This window comes from Embiotoca jacksoni, unplaced genomic scaffold, assembly GCF_022577435.1.
Source record: "Embiotoca jacksoni isolate LCO1_2020_lvr unplaced genomic scaffold, fEmbJac1.0.p SCAF_34, whole genome shotgun sequence".
Lineage (NCBI taxonomy): Eukaryota > Metazoa > Chordata > Actinopteri > Embiotocidae > Embiotoca > Embiotoca jacksoni.
Window position 1 is genome coordinate 3,427,984 of NW_027185386.1, and position 24,314 is coordinate 3,452,297.

General features: G+C 42.1%; 4 protein-coding genes across 8 annotated transcripts; 2 read left to right on the forward strand and 2 right to left on the reverse strand.

The window, feature by feature from the left end:
- Positions 1-831: 831 nt before the first annotated feature.
- On the reverse strand, positions 832-3,688 carry LOC138207752 (heat shock 70 kDa protein 1). The gene is made up of 2 exons (XM_069165231.1): positions 3,581-3,688; positions 832-2,928 (listed from the first exon to the last, which is right to left on the reverse strand). Exon 2 carries the CDS (start codon positions 2,903-2,905, stop codon positions 986-988), a length of 1,920 nt encoding a protein of 639 aa, XP_069021332.1. The 5' UTR covers positions 2,906-2,928; positions 3,581-3,688; the 3' UTR covers positions 832-985.
- Positions 3,689-4,638: 950 nt separating this feature from the next.
- On the forward strand, positions 4,639-11,882 carry LOC138207755 (serine protease 27-like). Its single transcript, XM_069165235.1, has 6 exons — positions 4,639-4,724; positions 6,327-6,347; positions 6,748-6,910; positions 8,191-8,459; positions 8,608-8,747; positions 10,051-11,882. The coding sequence occupies exons 1-6, from the start codon at positions 4,670-4,672 to the stop codon at positions 10,315-10,317; spliced, it is 915 nt and encodes a 304-aa protein (XP_069021336.1). The 5' UTR covers positions 4,639-4,669; the 3' UTR covers positions 10,318-11,882.
- Positions 11,883-12,282: 400 nt separating this feature from the next.
- On the forward strand, positions 12,283-17,454 carry jmjd8 (jumonji domain containing 8). Its single transcript, XM_069165241.1, has 9 exons — positions 12,283-12,503; positions 13,252-13,347; positions 13,519-13,567; positions 13,799-13,895; positions 13,983-14,051; positions 15,668-15,787; positions 15,929-15,996; positions 16,602-16,736; positions 16,825-17,454. Exons 1-9 carry the CDS (start codon positions 12,415-12,417, stop codon positions 16,903-16,905), a joined length of 804 nt encoding a protein of 267 aa, XP_069021342.1. The 5' UTR covers positions 12,283-12,414; the 3' UTR covers positions 16,906-17,454.
- On the reverse strand, positions 17,448-24,033 carry LOC138207756 (E3 ubiquitin-protein ligase CHIP-like). Of its 5 annotated transcripts, none has more exons than XM_069165240.1 (8): positions 23,887-24,033; positions 22,457-22,675; positions 22,162-22,360; positions 21,818-21,983; positions 21,638-21,725; positions 21,012-21,068; positions 20,816-20,929; positions 17,448-18,152 (listed from the first exon to the last, which is right to left on the reverse strand). In XM_069165240.1, exons 2-8 carry the CDS (start codon positions 22,574-22,576, stop codon positions 18,027-18,029), a joined length of 870 nt encoding a protein of 289 aa, XP_069021341.1. In that variant the 5' UTR covers positions 22,577-22,675; positions 23,887-24,033; the 3' UTR covers positions 17,448-18,026. The 5 variants fall into 5 exon arrangements, with proteins under 5 accessions (XP_069021341.1, XP_069021340.1, XP_069021339.1 ...); XM_069165239.1 differs by having other exon boundaries at positions 20,816-20,932; XM_069165238.1 differs by having other exon boundaries at positions 21,599-21,725.
- Positions 24,034-24,314: the final 281 nt, after the last annotated feature.

Sequence of the window (24,314 nt, forward strand, 5' to 3'; positions counted from 1 at the left end):
CTGACAAAAATCCACTTAATATTTTTGTTTGTTTGTTTGTTGAACAGTGAACCTATAAATTCGATTCTAAAAAGGTTAATTTAGATTGGTGTGGTGGAAGAAGTATAAAAAATACCAACACAGCAAAGTAAAAAAAAAAAAAAAAAAGTCCTACATTAAATTCCTTCATCAGGAAAAGTACAAAAGTATTAGTAGTAAAATATAGTTACAATATCAAAGTAAAAGTCCTGGTTTGCTGGTTTTATGCATGATAAATAATAATAATTAGAATAATCTCATGATCTGAGGAGCCATTTCTTTGTATGAAGTACTTTTACTTTAGATAATTATATACTTGATTATTTTTTAATACTTTCACTGCAGAACATTAGTATTGGTTAAAGTATCCGAATACTTCCTCCACCACTGCAGAGACGTCAGAATATATGAATATAATATGAAATTTCATGTCTGGTTTCTTCATCTGCTTCGACTCTGTGGCACATTTTCCTGAACCTTTAGGTTTTATTTGTCACAGTAAATTCAATGCAACCGTCTGCAGGGGCAGATTAATTAGATGTTATTAACGATTAAAAATCACTGGGAAGACATTTTATAAAAAAATAAATAAAAAAATAAATCTGGAAAATGCAGTGATGTCTGATGTTTGACGGCCTATAGTTCCACATAAAGCGTCTGAAAGCAGTTCACTTGTGACATCTAGTGGTGGCTCTGCGTCTTGTTCAAAACACATCCAGTCTCACATGAATGAGTCCAGATGTTCTGGATTTACTTCTAATAACAACTCATATCACTGACATTAAGCTCCGTATTAAAACTCAAACACAACGATTTGTTTACCACCAGTATTTATTGCAAAGTGCAACAACAGAAAACCTGAAGATGAGCAGAAGTCATTTTTTTAATTTATACGTCATAAACAGATGTGAAGTTCACCAGTAACCGTTGAATATTAAAACTGTATATTAAATATTAAAACAGTCCTTCAGTCCACCTCCTCCACAGTGGGCCCCTGGGAGCCGCCTCCTGCCTGCTCCCTGCAGCTGCCTGCGGGCCTCCCTCCCTGATACAAGCTGCTGATGACGGGGCTGCACAGCTTCTCCAGCTCCTTCTGCTTGTGCTGGTACTCGTCTCTCTCGGCCATCTGGTTGTTCTCCAGCCAGGCGATGGTCTCCTCGCACGCCTCCGTCAGCTTCTTGCGCTCCTCCTCGCCGATTCGGCCCTTCAGCGTCTCGTCCTGCAGGCTGCTCTTCACGTTGAAGGCGTAGGACTCCAGCGAGTTCTTGGCAGAGATGGTGTCCCTCTGAAGGTCATCCTCGGCTTTGTATTTCTCGGCGTCCTGCACCATCCTCTCGATGTCCTCCTTGCTCAGCCGGCCCTTGTCGTTGGTGATGGTGATCTTGTTCTCTTTGCCGGTGCTTTTGTCCACCGCGGACACGTTCAGGATGCCGTTGGCGTCAATGTCGAAGGTGACATCGATCTGCGGGACCCCCCGTGGAGCCGGCGGGAGTCCCGTCAGCTCAAAGCGGCCCAGCAGGTTGTTGTCCTTGGTCATGGCTCTCTCCCCTTCGTAGACCTGGATCAGGACCCCGGGCTGGTTGTCAGAGAAGGTGCTGAAGACCTGCGTCTGTTTGGTGGGGATGGTGGTGTTGCGTTTGATCAGGGACGTCATGACTCCTCCGGCCGTCTCGATGCCCAGGGACAGAGGCGCCACGTCCAGGAGCAGCAGGTCCTGGACGTTGCCTGAGGTGTCGCCTGAAAGGATGGCGGCCTGGACGGCGGCGCCATACGCCACCGCCTCGTCCGGATTGATGCTCTTGTTCAGCTCACGGCCGTTGAAGAAGTCCTGCAGGAGCTTCTGGACTTTGGGGATTCGGGTGGAGCCTCCCACCAGGACGACGTCGTGGATCTTGGCCTTGTCCATCTTGGCGTCCCTCAGGGCCTTCTCCACTGGCTCCAATGTCCCCCTGAACAGGTCGGAGCACAGCTCCTCGAAGCGAGCCCTGGTGATGGAGGTGTAGAAGTCGGTGCCCTCGAACAGAGAGTCGATCTCGATGCTGGCCTGGGAGCTGGAGGACAGTGTCCTCTTGGACCTCTCGCAAGCGGTGCGCAGCCTCCTCAGGGCTCTCTTGTTCTGGCTGATGTCCTTCTTGTGTTTCCTCTTGAACTCCTCCACAAAGTGGTTGACCAGGCGGTTGTCAAAGTCCTCTCCGCCCAGGTGAGTGTCTCCGGCCGTGGCCTTCACCTCGAAGATGCCGTCTTCGATGGTGAGGACGGACACGTCGAAGGTGCCCCCCCCCAGGTCAAAGATCAGGACATTCCTCTCTCCCGACTTGCTTCTGTCCAGACCGTACGCGATGGCGGCCGCCGTCGGCTCGTTGATGATCCTCAGGACGTTGAGTCCTGCGATGACGCCTGCGTCTTTGGTCGCCTGTCGCTGGGAGTCGTTGAAGTACGCCGGGACTGTGATGACTGCGTTGGACACCTTTTGGCCGAGGTAGGCCTCTGCGATCTCCCTCATCTTCACCAGGACCATGGAGGAAACCTCCTCCGGGTAGAAGGCTTTCTCCTCCCCTTTGTAGAGCACTTGGATTCTGGGCTTCCCTCCGTCTGAAATCACCTTGAAGGGCCAGTGCTTCATGTCGGCCTGCACCACCGCGTCATCAAACTTCCTCCCAATCAGTCTCTTGGCGTCAAACACCGTGTTGCAGGGGTTCAGAGCCACCTGGTTCTTGGCCGCGTCCCCGATGAGCCTCTCGGTGTCGGTGAAGGCCACGTAGCTGGGGGTGGTCCTGTTGCCCTGATCGTTGGCGATGATTTCTGCTTTCCCGTGCTGGAAAACCCCGACGCAGGAGTAGGTGGTGCCCAGGTCGATACCAATCGCTACGCCTTTTGCTGCAGACATCTTGGTTGTTTACAGTTTGTGTCCTAAACATAGAGAGAAGGTGGAAATTAGAAAAGTAAATACAAAAAGGTTACAACTTATTCAAGTAGAATTTTTTTTAAACAGAAAATGAAATCTGGAATTGCGTTTAAATACTGAGGTTAATCTCCTACTGCACAAAATCTGTCTGTATCACTTCTAATAACTTTTTTATTGTCTCCTAACCAGTACATTTTTCAATGCCAAAATTTCCATAAAATGCTAATGATTTTGTATAAATACTTAAATTTAGTTTCACAGAAGAGTAAATTCATCCATCAACCAAGTCATCTTAAAAACGCTGGTTTTTAAGATGAAGTTTGGTGGAACGTTTGTTCCGTACATTTGACCAAATATTTACAAAGTTATTCCTGTCATTAGCACCATATTTGGTCACCATATTAAATCAAAGCTATAATATTTAAGACACAGTCCACATTTAAAACGAAGAGTTTTAATTCAAACCGTAGGAGAAAACAGAGGGATTAATCCGACGTCCAGCGGACTCTAAAATTAACTGTTTTTCCAAGGGAGTTTGGTTAAACGCTCCAACGGCTGTTTGAGCAGTCACGTCAGTTCATAGCAACAAATAATTTGCCGCACAAACGATAAGTAAAATAAAAACTGAAATTAAAATCTAAATAGTATCGTACTTACTCTCGCTGACAGAAGATGAGTTGATTAGAAGAGAAGTGAGGAAGTGAGGAAGTTCCCGTCCCGTCCCGTCCCGTCTCTCGGTCGTGTTCTCCTCGTCTCGATGCCGGTGACTCCGCCGTTACTGTTCATTTATACTCTTCTCGCTCCCTTCGCGTTAGTTCTAGATCTTTCCGCTTGACTTTTCTCATCCAATCACAGAGCTCAGCGCCGCGCCGGGCGTGATGACGTCACCTCCAGAGAAGTTTCGACCGGCTTCTGGTCGCCGCGAGAACCTGGAAGTCGAACTCATTCATACAAAAATCAACCGAAACACCTGATCTTCCCAGTAATCCACATAAAAGTACAAACAAACAATTTAAGTAACAATATGTTTTTAATGCAGAAGTTTTGAGAAGACCTGAAGATAGATAGATGGATAGATAGATATTTTATTAATCCCCAAGGGGAAATCTTTTCGCTACAGCAGCATTTATAGATACAGGAAAGAAATAAAATAACAGTAAAAAAATATTAAATATAAACATGCACAGTATATACAAAAAAATAGAATAAAATAGAATAGAATAATTAAATTAAACCTAACTAAACAATAGTGCAAAGTTGTTTTTTATATATATATATATATATTTAAACAACCAAGAAAAACAGACATCAGACAACGGTGTTATGATGAATCCACATTAGTAAGATGTTTTTAAGACTATTGTACATTAACCAGAAGTCCAGAAAAATCTTAAAACGAGAGTTTTTCTCATGGACTGTCGCTGGAAGGTGGTTTTCTGGAGGGAGTGGCATTTAATCCGACATTTATACATAGATAAATATATTTAAAGGTCTTCTCAACACCCTCAGGTTGTATAGGCTAATTATAATTAATGTGGTCAGAAATTATTGATCAGGCTCATATATATGAGTTTTAAAAATTTACAGATGTGTTATGTTGAATTTGAAAGTCATGTCTTTTTATGAGCACAGCCGGTGTGACAGGAAGGCAGGTGTGACAGGAAGGCAGGTATAGATGTAGACTGACACACCTTCGTCACATTGCTTCAGTGGTCAGACCGAAGACTCGTTTCCAACAAACGCACCATGGACGCGAAGCTGTTTGTTTGTGGATTCGTTCTGTTGGCTTTAACGCTCACAGGTGAGTGTCAGACTCTCTTCAAAATCGGAGCTCATTATCTGTTCAGTTTTTTGAATAACTAAAGAAACCTGACTTGTCGAATGGAGAGAAGTCATAGAGTGTGTGTGTGTGTGTTTTTGTGTGTATTTTCTGACACAAAATGGTGAAAGACAGACAGTAAAATGTGGTTTCCTTCATGTCTGAACATGAGAATCCCAACAAGCCAGTTTGGCTCTCGGGCTGTTGACAGTTACGATCACGCTAGATAACCACTGATTTCCTGCTTATTCTGGGGTTCTTTTTTAAACGAGAGCACAAGATAACTGTAACAGCTGTAAATTATTAATCAGGCCCCTATATATGAGCTTTAATCATTTACAGATGTGGTAAATGTCTTTAAATAAATGTCTACGTTAAGCTAACCGGCTGCAGCAGAGAGGAGAGAGTGGAGTGAATGAATCAGAACATTTAGCTCCCAACGACGAGCTCATTAACTGTCTGTTGGGGGTCAAACATGGACCCCTGAAGGCCCCACTGGTGCTGAGTTCAGGGAGTATAAATCTCCAGGGACTGGACAGGAAAAAGTTTCTGACCCGAAACTGAGCTCTCAGCAGGAAGTCTGTCGTCAAGTGTCTTTTAGTGGCGTCTCGAGGAATATTTAATCAATAAATCTGAAAGTAAAGAAAACTTTCTGATTGTTTTGTGTGTGTTTAAAGACAGAAACATTTTAACATCAGATTAACAGTGGAAACTATCTTTAATGGATCGGAGGAGCGTGTCATTGATCAGCTGATGATGAGACTGATGTCTAAAAATCCAGAAGAGCCAGTTGGACCCTAAGTGACTCAGAGTCCAACTGATTGTGTCCTTCCTGTTCATGCGGAGACGCAGCAAACCGTGACGCTGCCACGGGGCCCTCTAGTGGACTGACGGGTGTATAACAGACTTTGGTTTGATTCCAGTCGGCACTGTTTGAGCGCTGGCGCTCTTTTAAACTAAACCCTCCAGAGGTGTCCTCTTCTTCTCCTGCTTTGTTTACCAAAACTTTGATGCAAATCGAGCTGGATTTTTTTTGCTGATATGTCACATGACGACAAGGGCGAGAACCACCAGTTTAATGTTTATCATTGTGTTCTATGAGATGATTTTTTTTTTTAAATGTTAAACCTTCGTATAATGACGTAAAAGTAATATTAAATATTTAAGTAATGTTTCCCTCTGAAATGTAATGATGACATCATTTACATACTACTAGTCTTTCTGCGTCATTCAAAGAAAACAATCCATCAACAATGAGGTGACCTGACCATGAAAACACGTGACATTAGCCAACACCTGAAGGGATCAATCTTCAACAGCCTTTCATGACTTCATCACATGTTTCTTCTGTTGACCTTTCCTCCAAGTCACTTAATTCCCTGTAAACAGATGAAAAAGGACAAACAGGTTATTTCTCTGTTCAGCCTGCATGCCACGAATACCGGCCTCACCCCCGAAACGCTCCGTGACCAAAAGAAAACAACTAAATCACATCAAGGAACTGACAAACCGGTTAATTCAGTTCTCTGAAATGTAAATATGCCGATGAATACCCCTTTGTTTCTTTTTGTGTGTCCCCAACAGGAAGCGACGGACAATCGGACGGTGAGTTTAATAATTTCATTTCATACAAAACACACACAGGAGAGAAGTCAGCAGTTCCAAAGTGTTCATGTTCCCCTCAGGATGAACCTAACGCCTTCCACACACGTCCAACACTTCATGACAGAACAGCTGACAAACATCTGTCTGTGCCTCATGCAGCATGCTAACAAGGCAACACTAACGCCGACGGGCGAGGTGGATGTTGTGGAATAACTTGTCTCGGATAATCGTAATTTATTCACCTTTTACCAAGATCTTTGATGAAAAGCACAAACCGAGCTCCAGTTGGCATGTTTGGCTCGTTGTATCTCTGTTTCGAAATTGAAACAAAGATGGCCGCTCGTTGATGACCCAGGTAGCCAACAGAAACAGAATCATTTACGGATCTGTTTACCTTCAGTTTGTGGCAGGGCTCCCCTCAACACCAAGATCGTAGGAGGTGTAGATGCTGCGCCGGGGACGTGGCCCTGGCAGGTCAGTCTGCAACGGAATGACTTCCATTTCTGCGGCGGCTCCCTGATCAACAACGAGTGGATCCTGACGGCGGCTCACTGTTTTCCCGAGTGAGTGAACTTCCTGCAGCCCGGCATCGAGCCGAAGCGTAACATACACGATACCGTGTCAGTGTCACGTTTCGCCTCAACGTGGCGTGAAAAGGACACGTACGTCCAACCAGGGTTGAAGAACCAGACGACACGCGTTCGAGTCCGAGTGAAAGCAAAAAGTAACGGAAGAAAGTTACGTACATAACACAACGTATTAAACTTATGTTAAGTAACTAACTGAAAATTTCTTTGTCCAACTCAAACTGCGATCTGTTCGTAAATCCAACTGAGTAGTTTTTAGTGCATAAATGTAAAAAAACAAAACAAGTACAAGTCAAAGTGGATCTTTTTAAAGTAATGGAAGTATGTTATATATATATAACTGAAATTTTCAGTACATAAACATAACCACTAACATAAAAATTCCTTATTCTAACCTAACCCACGATCTGTTCCCAACCCTAACCAGGTAGTTTTAGTTCCTACAAATAACCAAATTTAACTCAAATCACAATTTGTTCCTAAATCTAACTACGTTGCTTTTGGTACCCAAACACAAAAAAATAAAATAAAAAAGAAGCAAAAAGTCAACTCGGATTTTTAAAAAATATAGTAGGTAAGTTACATGAATAACCTGACGCACTTAACTTATACTAATTAACTGACTTAGTTGCTTACCCTAACCACGTATTTTTTTCTTATTCCAACCCAAACCACGATCTGTTCTCAACCCCAACTAAGTAGTTTTTGGGGCCTAAACATAATTTCTTTTAAGTAAGAAACATAATTTATGTACATAACATGACGTAAACACCTTACACAATGTTTGTAACGTTACTTACATAGAAATCCTTATACTAACCTAAACCCCGATCAAAATTAGTTTATTTTACGTAACGGAAGAAAGTTAGTAACGTATTTAACTTACGCGACAAACACAACGTTACAAACTACGATCTGTTCCTAAATTTAATGAGTCGTTTTTGGTGCCTAAACATAGAAAAAGCTAATTAGTCGAGAGGGATTTCTTTTAAATAAAGTAGTTAAGTTACATATATAACGTAAAGTACTTAACCTGCGTTAATTTACTTACCCTAACCATGTGGCTTTTGGTGCCTAACCCTCGGGCACCTTACTATTCACGCCTAGAGGAGCTAAAACGTGACGACACGGGATCATCCAGAGTTTGTAACGGACGCTTTGGTGTGATATCGGTTTGGATTCTTTCTCTCGAATCACAGACCTTTTATTCAACATTAGTAACAGTCATCATTTAAAACATGTTTTGGTTTTTGCAGAAGCAGCATGTCTGGTTTGGTCGTCGAGCTCGGGCGTGACAGCCTGCAAGGCGTGGATCCCAACAGGGTGAGACGGACGGTGTCCCGGATCATCAACAATCCCAACTACGACACGAATACCAACGACAACGACATGTCACTGCTGCAGCTCTCCTCCCCTGTCGAATTCAACAACTACATCAGGCCCGTGTGTCTGGCGGCGAGCGGTAGCGTCTTCGAGGCCGGGATAACCTGCTGGGTCACCGGCTGGGGAACCATCCGGACCAGCGGTGAGCAGCGGTAGTTCCGTTAATGTTCGCGGTGACTGAGGGACGAGTCACTGTTGGTTTTCCATGTTGATGATATCTGTCTAATCTCATGCGGGTGCAACCTTTTCCTCTCACCTTCAGGTCTGTAAACATCTCTTTTGTTTTCCAGTTCCCCTTCCTTTCCCTCAGACGCTGCAGGAAGTGGACATTCCCATCGTGTCCAACACTCAGTGTAGTAATGCCTACGATGTAATCACAAGCAACATGATCTGCGCCGGTCTGTCCGAGGGAGGAAAAGACTCCTGCCAGGTGAGTTTGGAGTTCATCCAACCACCAACACATGTCCACGATCACAGTCATGACGTACGGCACCGGTCAAAGGTTTGGACACACCTGATGAACCCTAGAGGTGTTCTGGTTCATTGTCCTGCTGAAAAACTGATGACGGTCCCGCTAAGTTCAAACCAGACGGGTTGGGTCTTGGTAGCACCAGGTGGATCAGGTTAGTCCAGACCTCTCTCTGACCAGCGACATATTCCAGCTCCTCCTGGAGGAACCCGAGGCGTTGCCAGACCAGATGAGATCTTTAATCCCTCCAGTGTGTTCTGGGTCCACTGCAGGGGTCTTCTACCAGCTGGACGGAAAAAACTCCAGCGGAAGGAGTCCAGGAAGGAGTCCAAGACAATCCTGATCAGATGCTTGAACCACCTCCATTGAAGGACCAGCAGCTTTACTCGGAGCTCCCTCCGGATATCGGAGACAGTTAGAAACCAGGTCCTAAAAACAGTCCCTATCAAGTCTTAAACTAGTCCCAAAATCAGCTCCAAAACCAAGCCAGAAACCGGTCTAAGAACAGCCCCAAACTAGTCCTGAAACTAAGTCTGAAACCTGAACTGAAACTTGAACTAAACCAGACAGAAGATGCTCCTGATCAAGTCTTAAACTTGTCTTAAAATTGGGCCAGAAACCAGTCGAATAACAGTCAAAACCCAGATCCCTGATCTCAGGAGGTCTGAGCTGACTCTGTCGGGCTGAGCCCGGCTGCCCCGCAGAGGAAACTCATTTCAGCTGCATGTATCTGCAATTTCATTCCTACAGTCATGACCCAAAGCTCGACTACGTGAGGATCGGATGGTGGATCGACTGGTCCATCGAAGGTTTTGCAGGAACTCCGTCACAACCAGAAGGAAACAATCCACCGCTTTCCGGCAGACGAACGTGACCTCAGACTTGAAGGTGCCGACGCTCGGCAGCGAACCGCCCCAGAACACGACGAAGGTCTAATGACTCCAACAGAACCACATCATCTGTAAACAGCAGACGTCCTGAGAACCCCAAACCAGACGTTCTCCTCTACCCGGCAGCGCCTTGAAAATCACAAACAGGGGAGACAAAGGGACGAGGTCGACACCAGCGTATAGATTCCCGTGTTATTTAAAATGTTTCGATGGTTTGTTCTCCGTTGTGGATAATAGTCAAAGGAAAAACAAAACCCTGCGGCTTGGAGCAGTTTGATTGCAATCGTATTTCCACCGGTGCTCCATCCTTCTTCTGCTGCCGACTGACATCGGTTTCCAGTGTTGTGAACACGTTTTCTCTGTGATGTGTTCAGGGGGACTCGGGCGGCCCGTTGGTGTGCAACCACAACTCCACATGGATCCAGGCCGGAGTGGTGAGCTTCGGAAGGGGCTGTGCTTTGCCCAACTTCCCCGGAGTGTACGCCCGAGTGTCAGAGTACTCGGACTGGATCAACAGCCAGATCTCCAGAAACCAGCCAGGCTTCCTGCCCTTCAACGGATCGGCTCACGTCATGTCCCTCTCGGTCCCTCTGATGCTGTCCGTCCTGCCGGTCCTCTTCTCCCTCTTTATCCTCTCGTAGGAAGCCAAAGGTTGGAGTCGAAGGTCGATGTGACTCGTAAAACAAGCAAAAATTAACGAATATTTAGACTTGTTTACAGTTAATTTTTCTTGTGTTTTACTAATTTTATGAGATAGAAGACGTCGATCTGGACCGGAACTATTATTAATACATTTGCACTTAAAAGAAAAAAAAAAAAGAAAGAAAACTTTTTTCATTATTGATTCATCTGCTGATTAATTTCTCATCATCAACTGAAGGAGTTTCAGTTTATCATCATATGAAACATATAGAAGAAAACCATAAAATGATAGATTTTTTTTTAATAAGTGAAACTACTAAAATAAACTAAAGTGCATTTAGAAACAGGCGAAATCATTTCGTGTCATGAGCAGAATTTTCACTTTTAAGTGTTGACCATGTGCATTTACTGTGAAGGTGAAATATTACATAATTATCGAGCCAGCCGTGCACCACTTTAATACTCATAGCCTTTTATACCACTTAATTACAATTGTACCAAAAAACAAAACAAAAACTAATTTAAAGGTAATTAAGATTTGATAACTGTTTCCTTATTCTGACTGTAAATGAGAAATTAACAATTCAATTTTAAAAATGCTAAATTTATTTTTAAAATTTCACAAATTAATTAATTTAACCATGTGTATAATAAATTAAAGAGGTGGGTCATCTAAAACACTAATTAATTAGCATGTTATAGCTTTTTAGAATTTTGTAAATGGTGTGCGTAAGTGAAACAGAAATAAAACATTTCAACGCTCCAAATTTAAAAAAATAAAATAGATGCAATAATGACAAAAGTAAAAAACATCAATAAGTCCTAACATTAATCATTGTGAGGTGGAATATTTGAGGCTGAAACTGTAATTGTATTTAAAAGCCTTTTTAAAGGACATTTACAATTCTATTATAAAATTAAATTATTAATACCAATTTAAACACAGAATAAGGAAATAGACGTATTGATTTATGAATTTAACGATCCGTTTTTTTGTTTTTTGTTTTCATTATGTAAGTTTAAGAAATGTATAAAAGCTCCTATTAATAATATGAATTTATTATATATCTAAAAATTATTTTGGTTTCTCCAGACTCCGTACACAGCGTCGATCAAAGCCCCTGAAATTAATCAAATGACTTTTGAAGAATCTCAGGAAGGATTTTTTTTGTTTGTTTGTGTTTATGAAACGTTTGTAGGTATGGTGAATTTTTTGAAGTTTAGCAACTTGAACATGTGATGCAACAAAGTGAAAAAAACTTGACTTTTAATGAACCTAATTACCTCTTTAATCTGTTTTTGATTGATTACTTTTAATGTCTTATATGTGTGAACTGAGCACCTGTAACTGTTTAATCACAGTAAACACAACGAAATTAAATAATAATTAATATTTACATAACTACAGTATCAGGGGTCGTCAGATATTAGAAACACCTTTCACTGCATTGCATTTTATACCTGCTGCTGTTCGTTTTGTATCTGAATATAAGTGAATCACAGAAAATGACCTGTATTTCTGACCTCCTGGCTGTAAAATAAATCCTATTTTCTTAACACTTCACAGTGAAATTTAAAGTTTTGTTTGTCTGTTTTCTGGGAGGAAATAAAAGTGTTACAAAGTGTGAGAAGAGACAAACGCAGGTTACATAAGGGCTTCACTTTCTGCTGCATCACCACATGAATGCGCTCTTCGGCCAGGTACTTCCTGTTTAACCTCAGCCAGATCAGATTGAGGCTTATTTCTCCCAAAGAGTTGATTATTTTTTTTAGTTGGTTTAAGATTATTTAAAGTAACCAAAGTTGTTATTTTATGACAGCAGCTCCTCTAAACTTTTATCTGAGGTGAAGGAACACTTTCTGAATATTTGTGTCCTTGAACTCCGACAGAATAATGCAGCACCTGAACAGAAGCTGCTGAGAGTCCATAGTCCCAGTGTACCGTGAACGCAGCACCGGTAGGATGAAGTGTGGTGTTCCCTGATTGGCTCTCCGGCAGGAAGCGGGTGAGGCAGTTGATGTTCGGTGATTCTGTTGAATATTAAACTAAAACCTATTTTCCGATGAGATAAACTTCGCGGCTGACTCGTTGCTGAATGGAACAAACGGCTGCTCAGTTAGCGGCGATTTGTCTCCTCATCGCCGGCCTGAAGGCCCAGCAGTCGGATGAGGACGGAGGAGGCTGGTGAGTTTAAACCGGGTCAACCCGTTTTAACGTTATTTCACGTGCTACGTTTTCTGTTTACATTTCCCGAACCTCCCCTTTAACTAATTAAACCACCGGCAGAGTTCAAGTCTTCTTCAGCAGCAGCGACGGTGACTGAGCCTCACACCAAAGTCCACTTAAAAATCTACCAATTTAACATGTCTCGATAAAGAGCGAGTTTAACTTAAAAAAATATAATTTTAAATTATTCACTAATGTATTCATTACCTTTTAATACTGACCCGTATTAAATACATTATGATTACAAGTCATAATAACAGGTTGCTAATACTTAACGCTGAAGGCCAAGTTCGGGTTCCCACTAATTTTGTTAAGTGAATTGTTTCGCAAGGCATTCTGGGATTTCAAGTGTACGCCGACCAGTGGCGCGAAAAAGCCAAGTAAACAAACGTTTAAAAAAAAGTTGCTGAAAAACAACAACAACAACAAAAACAGGTGGAGAGTAAATTTGATTATTTTAATTTTTTTTTATTTTTTTTTTAACCCAAATATGACTATTATATTTTCGATATCAGTAGTGAAGCTAACGTTACACCGCAAATCACCATGGCAACCACCCCCAAAAAAAACGTCCAAACGAACATCCGAAATGTCCCGAAACACGCACCGGCAACTTTACAGCGACAAATATCTCTTGTCGTAAATATGCAACGCACGTTTTAAGATCCGTCTTATTACAACCGCGCCTGTCCGTCTCCGTGTTCAGGTCGCGGCCGTCGGACTTCCGCTTACGGGACGAAGGTCCTTGTAACATCGACGTGCTGCACGGCGCCTCGCTCTCCCACCGGGAGTTCGTCGAAAGGTACGTAAACGTTGTGTGCGTTAGAGGTTTGACTCTCCTTCTTCTTCTTCTTCTTCAGGTGTATTAATAACCTGATTATACTTATAATGTAATAGTGGCATGAAATGAAGAGAAAAAAGGTAAATAAATACCAAATCCCGATTATTCGTAACTACCATTTTCCATTTGTAGATATGCGTACAGCCGACCGATCATCATCAGAGGTCTCACCGATAACACGGTACGTATTCAAACACGACCGATATCAACACGGCCGCTGGCAAGATGAAAATACCGACGGGCGGTTGAACAAGAAGCTTCGAACGTTGGGTTTTTATTGTGAAAGCTTTCGTTGAGTTGCCGCCGGTAAGTTGATCGTCGTCCACAGAGAAGACACCGGAAAGTGTCCCGACACTACGAGACGGCAGAGTTACGAGCCGCGACTAAAACGGCGTGTCGGCTTTTGTTTTAGAAATTCCGGCTGCTCTGCTCCAAGTCGAGTTTACTGGAAGAGTACGGCTCTCGCAGAGTGAGGCTGAGCACAGCGAACACCTACTCGTACAAGAAAGGTAGGACCAACCGAACGCCTCGCCTCGCCTCCACCGGGACGTCTTAGTGTCTTATGTCCCTGAGTCCCTGTGATGTCTCTGTTCCAGTGGACGTCCCTTTCCAGGAGTACGTGGACGACTTCCTGAGGCCTCAGTCTGCGGACGCCCTCGGCAGCGGTGAGTTCAACCAAACAGACGTCGGGACACTTTGAGGGTTTTAAATGACAAAACAACCACCCAAAACACAACAACAACCACCTAACATAACAACAACCACCCAAAACATCACAACAACCACCCAAAACACAGCAACAACCACCTAACATAACAACAACCACCCAAAACATCACAACAACCACCCAAAACACAACAACAACCACCTGACATAACAACAACCACCCAAAACATCACAACAACCACCCAAAACATCACAACAACCACCCAAAACATAACAACAACCACCTAACATAACAACAACCACCCAAAACACAACAACAACCACCTAACATAACAACAACCACCCAAAACATCACAACAACCACCCAAAACACAGCAACAACCACCTAACATAACAACAACCACCCAAAACATCACAACAACCACCCAAAACACAGCAACAACCACCTAACATAACAACAACCACCCAAAACATCACAACAACCACCCAAAACACAACAACAACCACCTAACATAACAACAACCACCCAAAACATCACAACAACCACCCAAAACACAACAACAACCACCTAACATAACAACAACCACCCAAAACATCACAACAACCACCTAACATAACAACAACCACCCAAAACATCACAACAACCACCTAACATAACAACAACCACCCAAAACACAACAACAACCACCTAACATAACAACAACCACCCAAAACACAACAACAACCACCTAACATAACAACAACCACCCAAAACACAACAACAACCACCTAACATAACAACAACCACCCAAAACACAACAACAACCACCTAGCATAACAACAACCACCCAAAACATAACAACAACCACCTAACATAACAACAACCACCCAAAACACAACAACAACCACCTAACATAACAACAACCACCCAAAACACAACAACAACCACCTAACATAACAACAACCACCCAAAACATCACAACAACCACCCAAAACATAACAACAACCATCCAAAACACAACAACAACCATCTAACATAACAACAACCACCCAAAACACAACAACAACCACCTAACATAACAACAACCACCCAAAACACAACAACAACCACCTAACATAACAACAACCACCCAAAACACAACAACAACCACCTAACATAACAACAACCACCCAAAACACAACAACAACCACCTAACATAACAACAACCACCCAAAACACAACAACAACCACCTAACATAACAACAACCACCCAAAACATCACAACAACCACCCAAAACATAACAACAACCACCCAAAACACAACAACAACCATCTAACATAACAACAACCACCCAAAACACAACAACAACCATCTAACATAACAACAATCACCCAAAACATCACAACAACCACCCAAAACGTCATGACAACCACTTAACATAACAACAACCACGTAAAACTTTCATTGTGGAAACAGTTGAAACCGTGGATCCCTGTAATGGCGGCCATTTTAAAATGATCGTGTAAACTGTTGATTTTCTTTTTTTTTTTTTTAAAGATAAAGAAATGGAAAATTTGGAATATAATAATAACTGAACTGACATGAGGTCTGCTGAGCTCGGGTGGATATTTGGACGTGTTTTCCGTCTTCCACAGACACGCTGTATTTCTTCGGCGACAACAACTTCACGGAGTGGCAGAGTCTGTTCGAGCAGTACGAGTCTCCTCCGTACCGCCTGCCGCACACCAGCGGAGCGTTCAGCTTCGGCATCGCAGGTCAGTGTTCGTCCTGCAGACGGTGGCCTTCACGTGCAGTACCACTGAGGGACACTAGGGGCTGGCTCCAAAAAACTCCCCTGAAATACAAAGTCAGTAAATGTTTTCCCTCCTCCTCTTCCTCCTCTTCCTCCTCTTCAGGTCCGGGAACAGGAGTTCCGTTCCACTGGCACGGTCCCGGTTACTCAGAGGTCATCTATGGAAGAAAGGTAAAATAAAAACAAGTGTTGGCCTCTGATTGGTCCCAGAAATCTCAGCGATGTAATCCTAAAGAGAAAAGGCTCGTGGGATTTTCCGGTCCGGGTCCGGGTGGTGGTTCTGTTCACGACAGTCACAAAGTTAGGAAATAAAATGTTCACAGTTGTTTTGATCCGCTCCCGTTTGCCCTGTTAAAGTGACTGCATTACATGTTAATACACTTCCTGTTTCTGTTTCAAATTAAAAGGCCTTTAGCGTTTCTAAAGCCTTTGTTTTGCTTAACAAGGCTTTTATTGTGAAACATTGGCAGGAATGTGTTACGTCAAGAACACTTTAAATGATGTTTAAATAGCAGGATTACATTGTTGACTTTCTTGAATTAATGTGATGGAAATATATATATATATATATTATTGACAACTAGATGTAAACTAGTTACCATAGAAACAAGGTTACACGATCTGAGAAACGAGCCACGTCACAGGGGCTCAAACAAAAAGAGTCAGTGTCAGTGTTGCACCCTTTCACAATAAAGTAACGCCCGAGGAATCTTTTAAATAAACTCTTTTTCAAAATAAAATTACCATCTGTGAATATTTCCCGGTCCATCACCCAGCGGTGGTTCCTCTACCCGCCCGACCAGGAGCCTCACTTCCACCCGAACCGCACCACCCTGTCCTGGGTGACGGAGACCTACCCCTACCTGCCGGAGGAGGAGGCCCCGCTGGAGTGCACCATCCGACCCGGAGAGGTACCGAGACGGTTCACAGAGAGTCCCCGAGAGTAAAGACGAGCGCTCCTGTCGAGTTTTCTAACCGTCTGCGTTATTCCTCCGTCAGGTGCTGTACTTCCCCGACCGCTGGTGGCACGCCACCCTCAACCTGGACACCAGCGTCTTCATCTCCACCTTCCTGGGCTGAGCTTCATCCTCTATGGCTGTTTTGATGAATACCTTTTGAAATCAGTTCTTCTTCTGTTGCGGGCTGACGGGAAGTAAAACCAACTCAAAGGAGTTTTCAGGGATCAATGAGCTGCGATGAACTCGTTTAAAAAAAAAAAAAAAAAAAAAAAAAAAATTATCATGTTTAATTCCACGATTTTAAACGATTCCTTTTTTTTTTTTTTTTTTTGCAGATTGTCACCTTCGATTTATAATAATAATATTTGTAATTAATGATGATGTTAATGTGTATTTAGAGAGCGCAGCAGCAAGAAACTCTGCTGACTTCAGTTCCTGCTTAGAGGAACCACAGATCAGGAAAAATGTGTTTGAGGGAAAAGTTGTACTTGAAAATAAAATGTGAACAATAGTCGACATGAGTTACGAAGCTTTTTGTGATCCAGCGAGTTTTATGGAGCCGCCAGAGGCTCGTTTCTGAACCCGGTTTCTGGGTTTCTCGGTTCCAGCTCCTAAGTGGACGAAGCTGAAGCGAATCATGAGACGAGCACAAATCACCGCAGGTCAGATGTGAAAACATAGAAGGTTTTATTGTTCAAACATCAGCAGGTCGCTGAACTCAAAAGTCTTCTCACCTGATCAGAGAAATCAATCAAGTTCTTTACAGACGCAGAAAAAAAATCTGACGTTTGATCTCAAAGCTGTCACATTTAAACGGAAACACTCAATCAACACATGCTGGAGCAGCGGCTGATGTAAAGGCGTCTGATAAATGGGCACATCTGGCTGCAGAACATCTGGAAACCCACAGCCACAAATAAAACCTCCGTCAGAAAAAAACCGTCTGAAAACGGGATCAATACGCAAAACTTCACTTTTCTCTTTCTGTTTGCCAGCAAACACGACATTTACATCTATTTACATCTGAAACTCTGGATGTTTCACAGCCTGTGATTGTAGTCAGCAGAGCAGCAGGATTATTACATGAACTCATAATCAATACTTTTGTTGCTTTTAATGGATCAGCTGATCAGTCTGTGACGGACCGCAGCGGACGCGTGTTTGACGGAAGGAACCAGAAACTACATGAGGATCACACGTGACTGAACACACTGACTCGTATTGATCATCGATCGGCCTCCTTCAGTAGTCCTCCACCCATCCGTTCTCCAAAATAAATGTGTCGATCACCTCCTTCATGGCCAGGTTGGGGATCAGCTGGTCCTGGGTCAGCGGGGTGCGCGTCACCGGGTCAAAATGGCCGACTCTCTGCGAGGGAACAACAACATTTTCTGGAAGGTTGTCGATTTGTGGAAACTTGCGATTTAAACTTTGATTCAGTGAAGCACTGAGAGGACCAACAGATTAACGAGCTGTGAGAAGAACCGAACACCTGACGGACTGATGGTTTGATTTTTCTTCCAGTGATTGTTTTGTCTCCACAATGACGGAAAAGAGTAAAATATGTTCGTTATAATTTCACACAGTCCAAGAAAAGGTCTTCAGATGCCCCCCCCCCCCAAAAAAAACAAAAACAAAATAAAGTAAGATATAAAATAAAAATACATACAAATACTTATATTTCTATTTTAATATTTAGTTTTTATTATTTATTTAAAATGTTAGTTTTGTATTTTCTGATGTTGATTTATTTGTTTTGGTTTATTTTAAGTCATCTCTTTTAGATTATTGTTTACTTTATTTTTAAATTAGTTTATTTTCGATTACATCTTTTAATTTAAAATTATTTACTTTCATCTTTAAATGTTTTTTTTATGTCAAGGTGTGTTTCTGTTTTTACATAAAAAATTCAGGAGTTTTTCACTGAAAAGATGTCTAGACGTGTGTTAACGTGTATAAACGTGTTAACGTGTATAAACGTGTTAACATGTGTTAACATGTTAATGTGTGTTAACGTGTGTAAACGTGTTAACGTGTATAAACGTGTTAACATGTATAAATGTGTATAAACATGTGTTAACGTGTATAAACGTGTGTTAACATGTATAAACGTGTTAACGTGTATAAATGTGTATAAACGTGTGTTAACGTGTATAAACGTGTTAACGTGTATAAACGTGTTAACGTGTATAAACGTGTTAACGTGTGTAAACGTGTATAAACGTGTTAACGTGTATAAACGTGTTAACATGTATAAATGTGTATAAACGTGTGTTAACGTGTATAAACGTGTGTTAACATGTATAAACGTGTTAACGTGTATAAATGTGTATAAACATGTGTTAACGTGTATAAACGTGTGTTAACGTGTATAAACGTGTGTTAACGTGTATAAACGTGTTAACGTGTATAAACGTGTATAAACGTGTTAACGTGTATAAATGTGTTAACGTGTATAAACGTGTACAAACGTGTGTTAACGTGTATAAACGTGTACAAACGTGTGTTAACGTGTATAAACGTGTGTTAACGTGTATAAACGTGTACAAACGTGTGTTAACATGTATAAACGTGTACAAACGTGTGTTAACGTGTATAAACGTGTGTTAACATGTATAAACGTGTACAAACGTGTGTTAACGTGTATAAACGTGTACAAACGTGTGTTAACGTGTATAAACGTGTTAACGTGTATAAACGTGTGTTAACGTGTATAAACGTGTTAACGTGTATAAACGTGTTAACGTGTATAAACGTGTATAAACGTGTTAACGTGTATAAACGTGTGTTAACGTGTATAAACATGTTAACGTGTATAAATGTGTTAACGTGTATAAATGTGTTAACGTGTATAAACGTGTTAACGTGTATAAATGTGTATAAACGTGTGTTAACGTGTATAAACGTGTATAAATGTGTTAACGTGTATAAATGTGTTAACGTGTATAAACGTGTACAAACGTGTGTTAACGTGTATAAACGTGTGTTAACGTGTATAAACGTGTGTTAACGTGTATAAACGTGTACAAACGTGTGTTAACGTGTATAAACGTGTGTTAACGTGTATAAACATGTTAACGTGTATAAACGTGTATAAATGTGTTAACGTGTATAAATGTGTTAACGTGTATAAACGTGTTAACGTGTATAAATGTGTATAAACGTGTGTTAACGTGTATAAACGTGTATAAATGTGTTAACGTGTATAAACGTGTTAACGTGTATAAACGTGTATAAACGTGTTAACGTGTATAAATGTGTTAACGTGTATAAACGTGTACAAACGTGTGTTAACGTGTATAAACGTGTACAAACGTGTGTTAACGTGTATAAACGTGTGTTAACGTGTATAAACGTGTACAAACGTGTGTTAACATGTATAAACGTGTACAAACGTGTGTTAACGTGTATAAACGTGTGTTAACATGTATAAACGTGTACAAACGTGTGTTAACGTGTATAAACGTGTACAAACGTGTGTTAACGTGTATAAACGTGTTAACGTGTATAAACGTGTGTTAACGTGTATAAACGTGTTAACGTGTATAAACGTGTATAAACGTGTATAAACGTGTTAACGTGTATAAACGTGTGTTAACGTGTATAAACATGTTAACGTGTATAAACGTGTATAAATGTGTTAACGTGTATAAATGTGTTAACGTGTATAAACGTGTTAACGTGTATAAACGTGTTAACGTGTATAAATGTGTATAAACGTGTGTTAACGTGTATAAACATGTTAACGTGTATAAACGTGTATAAATGTGTTAACGTGTATAAATGTGTTAACGTGTATAAACGTGTACAAACGTGTGTTAACGTGTATAAACGTGTGTTAACGTGTATAAACGTGTATAAACGTGTGTTAACGTGTATAAACGTGTACAAACGTGTGTTAACGTGTATAAACGTGTACAAACGTGTGTTAACGTGTATAAACGTGTACAAACGTGTGTTAACGTGTATAAACGTGTACAAACGTGTGTTAACGTGTATAAACGTGTGTTAACGTGTATAAATGTTTGTACCTGCAGATGCTCCTCGACGTCTTTGCGGTCGTAGGTGACTCCGCTCGGCGTGATGCACGGCTCTCTCATCAACTCAAAGCTGATCTTTCCACACAGGAAGTCCGGGATCTCCCGCTTCTGTCAGGCGCACAACGCACACGGTCGGACTTCTGTTGTTAAACCCTCTGGAAGATGATTTCTGGACGAAGACACTCACCTTCCTCTTCTCGTCCACCTGACAGAACAGCTCCTCCATGTCCGACAGATACTTGTCCTGTGGAGAGATTCAGCTTTTTTCCATGACAAATAATCAGATATAAAACAGGTTGAAGGTGGAACCCAGAACGTATTAGAACCACCGAAGAAGAACAATCAGAACATATTTCAGTCAGAAAAACGGTTTATGTTAAATGTAACTACATTAATTACTGTTTACAGTCTTCACGGTCCCAAATATTTGCCTTTCTGACAACCGCTGAAGTTTACATCTTAAAACCAGTCTTAAAATTAGTCTTAAAACAGGTGTTAAAACCAGTTTTAATCCAGTTCTTTTTTCATCAACCTTGTGTGTAATTTCTGAAAAAACATCAGACCCACAGCTCTGGAAGAGGCCTCGCCCTCCCGCACAGTTCACTGATCCCCCGCAGCGCACATCCCAACCCTCTCCAATAATTCAACAATCTGAGGCTGAACCGACGTGGTCGGGTCGAGTCTGACGGTTCAGGTTGGGAATTACAAACCGGAGTATTCAGAGGGTTTACAAAATGTGAAATTAAATCTGTAAGAAAAAGAGCTCAAACATACGAGAAAAGCTTCCTCCACGGGCTGGTGACGGAAACCTACGTGTTTCGTGTGGATCTCGTTGAGGCCGTGTTGAATTCTGCCGTCGTCCGACTCGTCGTCCCGTTTCTGTCGGCAGCCGTCCAGCTCTCTGAGGATCAGACCACAACGGACACGCTTTCAGGATCCCGGAAGAAGCCGGGGAGGAGGAGCTAAAAGTCTCCCGACAGAACGTCCACCTGCCTCTTTTTTTCGGCGCCGATGAGCCCGGTGAGGTAGGCGTGCAGCTCGCTCTCCTGGCTGATCCGCCGCTCCTCCATGTTGTTCCAGCGCTTCTTCTTGGCGATCCGCAGAGCGCCGGGGATGTCGTCGCCGAAGTTCAGACGCTGCTCTTTGGCCAGATTATACGCTGGAATAAAAGCACTTGAAAGTTTTCTCCAACTGTTTTGTAGATTTTATTTGACTCTTTTTTTGTTTGTTTAAATCCGATTTTCTCGTTGTTTTGACTCAACAGCGACTCCCTGTCGCCCCCTAACGCACAAAGGCGGTATTACAAGGACAGGAGCATCACCTCGAGCCCTTCGTACCTCTCTGCAGGTTCCCGATGGCCTCGTCGTAGCTCTCCATCTCCAGGTGACACTGGCCCATGAAGAAGTGCGCTTTGACCGACTGGCCGTCGAGCTCCAGAGCGCGTCGGCAGTCCGTCAGCGCTCGCTCGTACTGCTGCAGCTTCACGTAGCACAGAGCTCGGTTGGTGTAGAAGGCGGCGACGGAGGGACTGTGGCTCTGCGGGAAGGAGAGACACAAACACCCGTCACAGATTTTTACTCCCGATGACGGTTGCGTTCCCCCCCCTCCCGTCACCCCTTCCGGCTTCCTTACGATGGCTTTGCCGTAGCAGGCGGCGGCCTCCAGGTACTTGCGGTTGAGGAAGAGCCGGTTGCCCTGCTCCTTCAGCTCCTGCGCCGACACCGAGGCGCTCTTCTCCGGGCTCTCCGACATCTTGTCCACCGCGAGGCTCGCTGCACCGCCGCCGGCAGCCGCCTCCGCGCTTTGCTTCCCAATCCTGACGCTTTCCGATCCGGACGGCGGGATAGAAAACTGCTCATAAAAAAAAAAAAAAAAGAGAACAAAGAACCAAAAACAGATCCAGAATCAAGAACTCCTCTTTCAGCAAGCTGCTATGAGGCGTTCAAGAACCGATATGTGGGGTCGAGAAGATTAAAAAAAACAGCACTTTTGACAGATTTGTACTCTGACAGATGTTTGATGTGAAGATGTCATTGTTGTTTTTAGGATACTGACCTTTTCACCTGATAAAGAGGCACCGACAGCTCATCTTATCTAAGAAACCGCAATCTTTCATTCCCATAAAAACTCAAATGCCGAGCAAATTAAACATTTATAATTTTATAAAACAAAACAAAAACTCATTAATTGGTCTTTTTACCTCCAACTGCGCATGGAAATCAGCTGCACTCGTGTCTTTTACAAAACTAAGACTTTTACATACAAAACATAAGAAACACATTGCTAGAAAAGAAAATACGCAGCAGTAACTATAAGAGTTAAAACAGTTAATCAATACACTGATAAATCAATTTTATAGCAACTGTTTAGATACTAATGCAAGATTTGTTTGTTTGTTTCTGTTCCGTGAGAAAAACAAAAAGGTCTGCGAGCTCAGAAAAACACTTGTTTTTATCTTTCACTTCATTTTCCAGCTGATCCCAAAAAAGAGGGTTAATAAATAGTTTTAATGAGCTTTAAAAAGTAGAAGAAATTCATCAATTCATCTAATTTGGTTTTTGAGTGGACAGGAAGGATGTGAAAAACTGTAATCTGAAGAGTACTTAAAGTAAACAGGACAATATTTACCTTTGAATAATTACACCTTTAGCACAGTGGAAGAATAAAGCTGCATTAAATGGAAATACTCACGTAAAGTACAACTAATTTTAATTTATGTTTACATCATATGCGTGTTAACAAAAAAAAGCCTGTATGAACCCACAACAGGCCCTGACGTCATCCTCACCTGTTCACCTGTGTCACATCTGAGAGCATGACCACTGACTGGGAATCAGTGCTAACGTGTAGCTGCCGTTAGCCTGCCTGCATCTCTGCTGTTTCCTGTCTTTAATTGTGACTGCTGCGGATTTTAAAGCAGCTTTTTTTTTTAAATTATTTTATTTTTAAACATCAGACTGTCCGCCATTATGAAGCTAATAAACACAGAGCAGCCAGAGCTAACTATCGCGACACGCGTAACGTCAGGCTAACATCATATTTTCAGAGATATATTTACATACCTGCAGCTGCTGTTCTGATAACCAGCTGGGTTGGTGTTTTTATTTCGCAATAACACTAAACACTAATTAGCGGTTTTAATGTAACACGGAGGCTAACTAACGCCAACCAGCTCCAAGTTGTGTTGATGTAATGCAGCCCAACAGATGTTTTGGTTCTGATAAATGACGTCATTACGTCACCTGGAGGCACGTGAGGTTTTTTTTGTTTTTTTTTCCCGTTGCGAGGCAGGAATTTGAACTCTCCAGAACTTGCCTGAAAAATCTTCCCGTTCAAAGATTTATTCACTAGTTATGTAATAACTGGTTGTTTTCAGGACATAAAAATGATGCATAGCAAAAACCAAACTCTTAATAGCTAATTCGGCGTAGCTATCTTTTAAAATTGCAAAGAAATATAGGTTGAAAAATGAAGCTGGAGTTATAGCTCG

What these genes read in the sequence shown, in the direction of transcription:
- LOC138207756 (XM_069165236.1), bottom strand. Translation starts at nt 22,576, where the DNA reads ATGTCGGAGAGCCCGGAGAAGAGCGCCTCGGTGTCGGCGCAGGAGCTG. An exon ending in ATCGGCGCCGAAAAAAAGAG is followed by an intron (nt 21,726 to 21,817) that starts GCAGGTGGACGT and finishes TCTGATCCTCAG; the next exon opens with AGAGCTGGACGGCTGCCGAC. An exon ending in CCGTGGAGGAAGCTTTTCTC is followed by an intron (nt 21,069 to 21,598) that starts GTATGTTTGAGC and finishes ATCTCTCCACAG; the next exon opens with GACAAGTATCTGTCGGACAT.
- LOC138207755 (XM_069165235.1), top strand. Translation starts at nt 4,670, where the DNA reads ATGGACGCGAAGCTGTTTGTTTGTGGATTCGTTCTGTTGGCTTTAACG. An exon ending in GCGGCTCACTGTTTTCCCGA is followed by an intron (nt 6,911 to 8,190) that starts GTGAGTGAACTT and finishes TGGTTTTTGCAG; the next exon opens with AAGCAGCATGTCTGGTTTGG. An exon ending in GGGAACCATCCGGACCAGCG is followed by an intron (nt 8,460 to 8,607) that starts GTGAGCAGCGGT and finishes TTTGTTTTCCAG; the next exon opens with TTCCCCTTCCTTTCCCTCAG.
- jmjd8 (XM_069165241.1), top strand. Translation starts at nt 12,415, where the DNA reads ATGGAACAAACGGCTGCTCAGTTAGCGGCGATTTGTCTCCTCATCGCC. An exon ending in GATGAGGACGGAGGAGGCTG is followed by an intron (nt 12,504 to 13,251) that starts GTGAGTTTAAAC and finishes CTCCGTGTTCAG; the next exon opens with GTCGCGGCCGTCGGACTTCC. An exon ending in AGGTCATCTATGGAAGAAAG is followed by an intron (nt 15,997 to 16,601) that starts GTAAAATAAAAA and finishes TCCATCACCCAG; the next exon opens with CGGTGGTTCCTCTACCCGCC.
- LOC138207752 (XM_069165231.1), bottom strand. Translation starts at nt 2,905, where the DNA reads ATGTCTGCAGCAAAAGGCGTAGCGATTGGTATCGACCTGGGCACCACC.